General features: G+C 36.5%; 1 protein-coding gene across 11 annotated transcripts in view; it reads left to right on the top strand.

Moving 5' to 3' along the window:
• LOC123552875 (inositol 1,4,5-triphosphate receptor associated 1-like) overlaps positions 1-10,514 on the top strand; it is a 146,435-nt gene extending 135,921 nt beyond the window's left edge. For 6 of the 11 annotated variants that reach the window (XM_053541169.1, XM_053541168.1, XM_053541172.1 and 3 more), the window contains 5 exons: positions 749-814; positions 1,939-2,096; positions 3,040-3,129; positions 3,928-4,053; positions 4,977-10,514. In XM_053541169.1, coding sequence (XP_053397144.1) covers positions 749-814; positions 1,939-2,096; positions 3,040-3,129; positions 3,928-4,053; positions 4,977-5,169 — 633 coding nt within the window. In that variant the 3' untranslated portion in view covers positions 5,170-10,514. The remainder of the gene's footprint in view (positions 1-748; positions 815-1,938; positions 2,097-3,039; positions 3,130-3,927; positions 4,054-4,976) is intronic. The other 5 variants (XM_053541170.1, XM_053541173.1, XM_053541174.1 and 2 more) reach the window with 1 other exon arrangement.
• Positions 10,515-10,731: the final 217 nt, after the last annotated feature.

Consider the following 10,731-nt stretch of genomic DNA (forward strand, 5'->3'; position numbering starts at 1 on the left):
ATAGCTGGAGAGTAAAATGATGTTCTTGAAAGTTTTAAAATAGCAATTATTAACCCAGTGTTCTTGTAATACAAAAGGTTTAAAATTTTAGATGAGACAATCACACTTCCACTGGTCATTTAACACTTGACAAAAGCAACATGAAACACAACAAAATAGTCATGTAGTATGCTATTGTATTTTGATTGTTTATAGATTTTGTTGTGTTCTATCAACTTTGTTGAGCCTTGTCAAAGCAAAAATAAGAGTTGGGGAAGGGGGGGGGGGGGGGGGGGGCTTTAAAGTTTCTGCTTTCTTATGATATGTCCTTCTTTGAAATGACAAAGTAACTTTCACAGCCTTTTATACCACCATTGGTGGCTTTAACCCTTACCCTGCTAAATTTCTATAATGAACTTGTCCATCTTCCAATTTGGACAGTACCATTAACTGTTAAACGGGGTGCTTACCAAAAAGATATTTGACTGAATAGTGGACAGTGCAGATCATGATCAGACTGCATGGATATGCAGGCTGATCATGATCTACACTGGTCGCAAAGGCAGAACCAATCATGTCCAGCATGGTATGGGTTAAGTGACATTTTAGGATGATTTTACCAAATCATGTTGCATCATTTTTTTTTTCACCATACAATGACATGATATCATACAAAGGTTTATCTTGATGATGTAGTGTTATTTTGATTGTAATCAGTTATTTCTATATGTATAATTTACATGTTTTCTATGTCTTTCTTTCCCTACAGGGTAACATGCACACAGCTCATATCGACTCTGAGTCAAACTCTCTTCGTCCTCCTAACTTTGAAGCAGTAAGATTCTCATTGGCTTGCCTATGTGTCATGTGACACCTAATGCATTGTGGTCTACTTCCTGTATATTTGAAAAACTAACAGCATGTTTGAAATAAACAGCATAACATCTGCTGTATATGCTACTTCTAACATAAATAAATGCATAAAAATTCATAACCACCTTGTAAAAGTAAGTGTGTGATATCTAGTATTTTAATGACTGCTCTATCTTGCCCATTGTACATATATTCTTTTACCTCGCCCAATGACATTTAAGAAAAATTTACCGCATGAAAGACCCATGGTTATATTATCCGTATTATACTCTTTCTTAAATTTGTGTGCACTTAAGTTTTATAGGTTATTATTTTGTGAAAGTCCCTTATTGATATATCAAGTATCAAGCGCAGTTAGGATGTTTAGAATTGTCATACAACTTTTATGGTAGTTATAGATGAAATACATTTCTTTTGTTTGCTCTTTGGTGCATGTTAAAACCAATGTCTGGGCAAATTCCACTATAATGTATAGAAATAGTTATAATATCGAATGTGTTACCTTTAAAGGGGCTTGCCTAGAGATATTTTTGACTTTTTGATTTTGTACAGATGTTACTATCTATTTATAATTCTGATATTATGAAGGATATCTAGAGGCATGCACCTTTAAGATGAAAACAGTTCCTATACGCTTGCTGCCTCATGTACTATTATAGGGTCTCATATCTCGCTAGATGAGGTTGTTTCATGATTATTTTGAGCGCTATTTAATCATTCATTTAGCTTGCTCCTAATTGCTTAATTTCTTTCATTTTACAATACATGTGTAGTTCTATTATACAGATTTTTTTAAATTTTATTCTGAAGCTTCTCTAACGGCAGAGTTATATACTCATATTGTAGACTTTAACCTAGATGATGATGTCTTTACTTACGCATTTTTACAGAATTAATGAAAAGGTTCTTAGAAAAATGAACAGTTTTGTTGTAATTACATTCATACCAAGACTGGTTTATCTTGGTTTTTCTGTGCATTGGAAACAGATACTGTCACGCTGTAGAACCTTTTCATTAATTTTCTGCCTATTAACACTGTTCGACTCATACATGGGTATTTGAAGTTGGGTGAAAATTGTTTTGCAGGATGCAAGGACTAGATTCCAGACAGTGATTGCATCGACAACGGTGAAAACAGCTGTAGCAAATACCTTGCGTCGAGCATCACTGGAGAAACAGAACCACGTAAAGTCTGTCTCTCCCGTCATTACACCACAAGTGTCCAGAGACAACTCGGCAGAGAGGTGAGGAACTCATCATTTTGAAACCAATTCCTTAGCTCACTTATTATGCCCCCCTTCAAAGAAGGACGGGTATATTGTTTTGCAGATGTTGGTTGGTGTGTATGTAGACCAATCCGTTTCGGATGATAACAAGAACGCTTGGACCTAGGATCATGAAAGTTGATAGGGAGGTTGGTCATCACCAGCAGATGATCCCTATTGATTTTGAAATCAGTAGGTCAAAGGTCAAGGTCACAGTGGCCCAGAACAGTAAAACAGTTTCCGGATGACAACTCAAGAATGTTTAGGCCTAGGATCATGAATGTTGATAGGGAGGTTGGTCATGACCAGCAGATGACCCTTACTGATTTTGAGACCAGTAGGTCAAAAATCGAGGTCACAGTGACCCAGAACAGTTAAACGATTTCTGGATGAGTACTCAAGAATGCTTAGGCTTAGGATCATGAAAGTTGATACAGAGGTTGGTAATGACCAGCAGATGACCCCTGTTGATTTTGAGATGAGTAGGTCAAAGTTCAAGGTCACAGTCAACCTTCACCTGTTATTCATGTGGGGAAGTTGTCAGTAACAGTTGTGTTTAGCATCAATTTTACAGGAGCTTTGGTATCTTTATTTGAAGATAGATATTGTGTTTAAGTAGAAGATACTTTAGAAGATTACACACTAAAACAAATTGCAAAATGATAAGTAGATAACTTGCATGGAACCTTTACTCTGTACAAGTTCAGGAGTGAAAGTGGTGTTTCTGTAGCTCCCATTTATTAACACATTTTCCTCAAGGAAAAGAAAAGTTATGAGGTATTTTTTATGTATTTCCAGGAATGTTTTAAGATTCTGTTGCAATTTGCCTCTTGAGCAACAAAGAGCAGAGCACACTGGGAAATACTAGCTCATCTCGAAGAAGATTCAGAAAAAAAATTACCTGATTTAAATTTTTTTTCAGTGCAAACAAACATACTGATGTTAACAAACATACTGATGTTCAAGACAAAGAAAAACAGAAGAATTTAGAAGAAGAAGCTTTTAAAAAGGGGTAATTTTATTGTTTCTATCAACTTTCTGTTACATCAATTCAGATTGCTTGAAACAGTTTCATTCAAGTTTGAGCACTGCAGGAAAAATGTGAATGTGAAAATTAAAGTTGAGTTAACCCTAACCAGCTGGACACGATTGATTCTGCCTTTGCGACCAGTGTAGGTCATGATCAGCATGCACATCCATGCAGTCTGATAAAGGTCTGCACAGCACTATTAAGCCAGATTCATTTTTGTAAGCATCCCTTTTAACAGTTAATGGTACTGTCCAAATTGGAAGATGGACAAGTTTATTATAGAAATTTAGCAGGGTAAGGGTTAATGCCATCCTTAACCTAAAGAAATAGTTAACGACATTACAAACAATATTACAACTGCATATATAATCTGGACTTTATAGTAATTGAGTAAATATGAAAGAAAAAACAAAAACTTCTGATGTAAGTGTTCTTGAGTTTATATCCTACATATTGCGCCAGATTTATATAGCGCCCTTTTCATGATACACATGTTCAAAGGTGTTTTACATAACAGTTATGCATAAGATATTTTTACACTTCTAAAGAAGTATCACATGTTTGAATAAAATTAAAAAAGCAGTTAAATTGGCCTGGTATGGTAACCAGGTTATTCAGTTTTTCCTGACTGTTCTAGATAGCATGAAGGATGCAGATAGAACTTTGTTTTATTTAGTCTTTTGAAATAATATTTTCCTGAAGGATACTCAAAGAACTTGTTTTTCACTCCTAACTATGCGATGCAGTTATTTAGTTGAAACGTTTTTCTACCTACCCCAGGTATGAGCAAGGTATGCGAGCAAGTCTGGGTCAAGATCTTTCCAGTCTTCGGGAACAGCAGAATCATATTAACGAAAGTCTCGGAGAAATAATGGATTCCATTGATAACCAGATGGAGGAACCAAAGTAAGTATAACTTCCCAAACAATATATCAAGTTTTAGTTTTTGAAAAAAAAAACTTTCTATAGACAAACAAGTAATTTGCCACGTAGAAGTCTACAGTTTTATACGTTAGATTTTAGCCTGCCTGCTTAGCTCAATAAGGAGAGAGCAGATCTACAGATCGCGGGGTTGTGATATTAATCCCAGGTGGGGCTTTTGTTCTCCATGATGATTTTGATAACGGACATTGAGTCTGAAATCATTTGTCCTCCACCTCTGATTCATGTGGGGAAATTTGCAGTTACTTGTGGAGAACAGATAGGCACTGGTTAAGGATACAGGAAAATGGTGAGGTTAACTGTCCGCCATTACATAACTGAAATACTGTTGGAAAAACTGTGTTAAACCCAAAACAACAAACAAACTTTAGATTTTGAACATGTATGTGTAAATTTGCATGAATATTGTATAACCTATTATAATTTTGAGAAATGTAGATAAATATGTATTCACTGTCAGTTGCCAAATCCAGACGTTTTGTTAGCTTAAATATTCTCGAATCGTGGGAAACAAGTGCAGAAGCTTGGTTTGATTATCTTTACTTGACTATAATGATGTGTTTTGGTGAATGTGGACATTTTCATGATTTTCTGAAATTCAGGAAATTCGCTGACATTTCCATGTTGTGAACTTTGCCCCTTATATAATAAATAATGAAATGTTACACCTACCTGTACGGAGTAATTCATGCAGTCTCTGTCTCTATCTCTATTAGGCCTACTCCCAATGTTGTCTACTAATTAAAGACATTTTCAGAGTAGCATACATAAACTTTCCTGAATATAGAATAAGTTGGAATTTTTATAACCATTGGTTTCAGAGTTCCAGCAGTTGGGCTAGAATTTTATCTGAAGTGTGTATGTGATTTTCATGTTCTTTATTACAGGAGCCTGAAGGAGTTGTTAACCGAGCGTTTCCATGAGACAGTACCAAAGATTAAAATCTCTGGTTGGAGAATTAGGATGACAATGGGCTGTTTCTTCATCGTCATGGCAGTACTATCCGTGATTGTGTCACTATTTCCCGTCAGCTCGGCATCGCTTCTAGGATACAGACATTATGGCAGACCACCACTTTAATGATTGAAGTTACATAGTTATTTTTCAAATTTTTATTCTGGACAAGCTTTAATTTGATTGTCTTTCGGACTCGTTTTATTTTCGAAAATTAAGGGACATCTGTTAAAGATGGCTCTAGATTTAATATAAAACTGATGAATGTGTTGTTAATGCTGAGCGGTATTGTCATACAGAAGATGTGCGTTTTGTTGATTTCGTAGTGATAATTTGGAAGTTAGCAAAATATGCAGCAATCAAAAACATTTTTATGCAGAAATTCTTATGAACTCTGCTTTGAATTTGAGCCGCACCATGAGAAAACCAACATAGTGCATTTGCGACCAGCATAGTCCAGACCAGTCTGCGCGGATGAGCAGGCTGGTCTTGATCCATGCTGGATGCAAATGCACTATGTTGGTTTTCTCGTGGTGCTCATTTTGAAGTTAGATGTCTTGTATGCAGTATGACTTAGGTAAAGGGGAACTTTACACCAAAACATGTTTTTATGGTCATTCTGGCATTAATGTCAATAAAAATGCAACTTGAATATGGATTTGGAAACAAACCTTTGATTCAGATGCACCTCTGAACAATATTTCTGATGACATTTTTAGCTCGACTATTCATAGAATAGTAGAGCAATTGGACTCGCCCATGCGTCGGCGTCGGCGTCCGCATCCGCGTCCCGATTTGGTTAAGTTTTTGTATGTAAGCTGGTTTCTCAGCAACCACTTGTGGGAATGGATTGAAACTTCACACAGTTATTCACTGTGATAAACTGACTTACATTGCACAGGTTCCATAACTCTGTTTTGCTTTTTTACAAAATTATGCCCCTTTTTTGACTTAGAAATTTTTGGTTAAGGTTTTGTATGTAAGCTGGTATCGCAGTAACCACTTGTGGGAATGGATTGAAACTTCACACACTTATTTACTGTGATAAACTGACTTACATTGCACAGGTTCCATAACTCTATTTTGCTTTTTTACAAAATTATGCCTCTTTTTCCACTTAGAATTTTTTGGTTAAGGTTTTGTATGTAAGCTGGTATCTCAGTACTCACTAATGGGAATGGATTGAAACTTCACACACTTGTTCACTGTCATGATCTGACATGCACAAAGCAGGTCCCATAACTTTATTTTGCTTTTTTACAAAATTATGCCCCTTTTTCAACATAGAAATTTTTGGTTAAGTTTTTGTATGTAAGCTGGTATCTCAGTATCCACTAATGGGAAAGGATTGAAACTTCACACACTAGTTCACTGTCATGATATGACATGCAGTGCAAAGGATCAATAACTCAACTTTGCATTTTACAAAATTATGCCCCTTTTTCAACTTAGGAGTTTTTGGGTTAAATTCTTTTATGTAAGCTGGTATCTCAGTACCCACTAATGGGAATGGATTGAAACTTCATACACTTGTCCACTGTCATGAGCTGATAAGCACTTTGCAGGTTCCATAACCCTATTTTACTTTTTTACTAAATTATGCCCCTTTTTCGACTTTCTTATTCATTCAAGCGACAAGGCTGTTAAATAGTCGAGCGTTGCTGTCCTCCGACAGCTCTTGTTGTTTGATGTAGTTAATAGTTCCACAATCCTGCCAGAAAAAAAGGTAGATGTGCTTCCTTTATTTTTCGAAATTTTTTCATTAAGGTAGTGCTGCATATTTGATGAACTGGAATGGAAAGTCATGGTGTTAACCTTGTTCATCTGAGGGGCCTCCGTGGCCGAGTGGTTAAGGTCGCTGACTTCAAATCACTTGCCCCTCATCGATGTGGGTTCGAGCCTCACTTTTCTTCATGTGAGTGAAATGGTCTCTGATGTGCACGTTTATAAAAATGGCAACATTATTTTCTTTCTAAAGAGAAATAATGATAACAAAAATATTCACATGAGAAATGCCTTCAAATTTGGGGTCTTTCAAAATACTGGTAAATATTTCAAAAATATGTTGATTTATAACTGAAAAGTTTCATTAAAACTCACATTGTAGAAAAATACCAATTTGCAAAATGTCATCAAAATTGAGATTTACTGACCCCATTATGAAGGTCTGCATAAAGTCCAAATTTTTTCAAATCTGTCTACAGCAAAATCAGGCACACAACACTATCTTTTTTACTCGTCAGATTTTCTAAGTATATTCTAAAGTTCCAAAAAGATAAGGTTTATTCAAATTTTACATTTTAGAAAAGGTTTTGAATCCAAACATGCAGAACTACCTTAAATCTAAGAGCAAGCATTTGAAGGGAAAGAGAGAAGGATAGAATTGCAAAGATTTAACTACACTGTAGTTGCAGATTGAATGAGAATGGTGCTATTTATATGTTATTCAAGAGTTCAGGTTCTAGATCTGTGTATTGCATTATTTGTAACTTTGTATTTGTTATTTTTCTCTGATCATCTTTCACTGGTACAGTAGACACAACATACAATACCATTTTTCCAGCTGCATTTCACAGGATGATTCATAATATCCTATAGTCGTATTTTGTAGTGCTACAAATAAGCTATATACAAGTTTATTACAACTTTCTTTAAACAGTAACTGTACCATAGATGTATAACTGTATCATAAGAATATCTTCTATCCAGTCAACTGTACAATATCTCTAGATTTGATTATTATGTCTCCCCCAGGAGACATATTGTTTTTGCCCTGTCCGTCTGTACGTCCGTACTTCACACTTCATTTCCGAGCAATAACTGGAGAACCATTTGACCTAGAACCTTCAAACTTCATAGGGTTGTAGGGCTGCTGGAGTAGACGACCCCTATTGTTTTTGGGGTCACTCCGTCAAAGGTCAAGGTCACAGGGGCCTGAACATTGAAAACCATTTCCGATCAATAACTAGAGAACCACTTGACCCAGAATGTTGAAACTTCATAGGATGATTGGCCATGAAGAGTAGATGACCCCTATTGGTTTTGGGGTCACTCAGTCAAAGGTCAAGGTCACAGGGGCCTGAACATTGAAAACCATTTCTGATCAATAACTAGAGAACCACTTGACCCAGAATGTTGAAACTTCATAGGATGATTGGTCATGAAGAGTAGATGACCCCTATTGATTTTGGGGTCACTCCATCAAAGGTCAAGGTCACAGGGGCCTGAACATGGAAAACCATTTCCGATCAATAACTAGAGAAGCACTTGACCCAGAATGTTGAAACTTCATAGGATGATTGTACATGCAAAGTAGATGACCCCTATCGATTTAGGGGTCACTCCATTAAAGGTCAAGGTCACAGGGGCCCGAACATTGAAAACCATTTCGGGTCAGTAACTTGAGAACCACTTGACCCAGAATGTTGAAACTTAATAGGATGATTGGTCATAAAGAGTAAATGAACCCTAACGATTTTTGGGTCACTCTGTGAAAGGTCAAGGTCACAGAGGCCCGAACATTGAAAACCATTTCCGGTCAGTAACTTGAGAACCACTTGACCCAGAATGATGAAACTTCGGAGGATGATTGGTCATGCAGAGTAGATGAACCCTAACGATTTTAGGGTCACTCTGTTAAAGGTCAAGGCCACAGGGGCCTGAACATGGAAAACCATTTCCAATCAATAACTTGAGAACCTCTCGACCCAGAATGTTGAAACTTCATAGGATGATTGTTCATGCAGAGTAAATGACCCTTATTGTTTTTGGGGTCACTCCGTTAAAGGTCAAGGTCACAGGGGCCTGAACATTGATAACCAGTTCTGATCAATAACTTGAGAACCACTTGACCCAGAATGTTGAAACTTCATAGGATGATTGAACATGCATAGTAGATGACCCCTATTGATTTTGGGGTCAGTCTATTAAAGGTAAAGGTCATAGTGGCCTGTTCATGTAAAATCATTTTTTGGAAATAACTTGAGAACCACTTGACCTACAATGTTGAAACTTAATAGGATGATTGGACATGCAGAGTAGATGACCCCTATTTATTTTGAGGTCACTTGATCAAAGGTCAAGGTCACAGGAGCCTGAACAGTGACTTGAGAACCACTAGGCCACGAGTGTTGAAATTTAGCGGGATGACTGGACATGCCAAGTAGATGATCTCTATTGCAGCCAACCATCAGTGTCTCTTTGACTTTCGCTCCTGACCCCTATTGACTTCTTGCCTATAGGACTTTGCATTGGGGGAGACATGCGCTTTTTTACAAAAGCATTTTCTAGTTGTAATCTGTGTTAAGATATCTCTTATTATTGATTAGAAATAGTTCACAACCAAAATCTTGTATGACTTGACCAGCTAACCTTTTCTGATTTTACATTCTAAAATGTTTATGATCCAGCTTTTTTGATTGTCTGTCGTCTGTCTGTCCACAGTTTCTTGTGAACAAGATAGAGACCACATTTTGCAATCAATTTTAATCAAACTAGCTCACAATTTGTATTGGGGTAATATCTGGGTTCCTTTCGAAAACTGGCCATATCCCATCGATTGCATAGCATGAGTGATTTGTTTTCTTCAAACAACTGCCCATTATATTCACTGATAAAGATATAGATGGTCTGATTCATTTATTTCTATTTTACCCATTCAAAATTTTGCACTTATTGTTGAATTACATTTTAGTATTCTGTCTATAGGCAATTCAGAATCTGATGAGGTGTAAAATAAAGGAATTTATATACTAGTAATCAAACAACTCTCAAACTACTTGTCAACAGAATTTTCAATACAAAAAATGGCAGAGATTTTGATATCTGACCCATTGATATGACACAAACTTGCGCGTGACAGCACATGTTATGACGACATATTTTTATTGACATCTCTGCCAAGTCGTACTTTAGCCAAGTTGGGTCGTCGGCAATGTCGCAGAGATCTTTACATATTTATGGCCATGCATATATAAGCCAATACATATTTTCGAAATGTTGTTTTACTACTGTTTGGCCCTGGAATACGGTAGTTTATATATAATGGAATACCTGGTAAAGGTAGAACCTGTATGTTACAGTCATTGCAGGTAAAATATAACCGCCAAGTATATCTTAAGACAAGGTTACATAGGTTCTTTGCTATATTATAATATAGCAGTTCCTATGGATCATGTTAGAGTAGTGTAATATTTCTATGAAACTAGCGGTATGTGTCGTATAATGCTGACACCTTACTTATTTGAAAGCTATCATCTGACATGTTGGTGAATCTTGCAAATTGGGAACTACTCTACCTGTAGTTCATTATTTCATATTTTTTCCTCCTTTTCCTTTCCTGTTTATAGGAAATCCACAGCTTATGTGATATGTATATACCGAATACACTAAGATTATACCTGTTGTTACCATACTGTGTATATAGTGTTACAATTCCATTGTTGTTAATAAAATGTTCATTTTATCAAAGACTTGTATTATTTTCATTTTTTATACCCAAATAGAACAACATACAGTACAGAACCATCTGCCGAGCTCACCCCCTTAGCTCAGTAGGGAGAGCGTTGGTGTACGGATCGCGGGGTCCCGAGTTTGATCCTAGGCTGGGCGTCTGTTCTCCATGATGATTTAATAAAAGACATTGTGTTTGAAATCATTCGTCCTCCACCTTTGATGATTCATGTGGGG

This window comes from Mercenaria mercenaria, chromosome 4, assembly GCF_021730395.1.
Source record: "Mercenaria mercenaria strain notata chromosome 4, MADL_Memer_1, whole genome shotgun sequence".
In the NCBI taxonomy this organism is placed as follows: domain Eukaryota; kingdom Metazoa; phylum Mollusca; class Bivalvia; order Venerida; family Veneridae; genus Mercenaria; species Mercenaria mercenaria.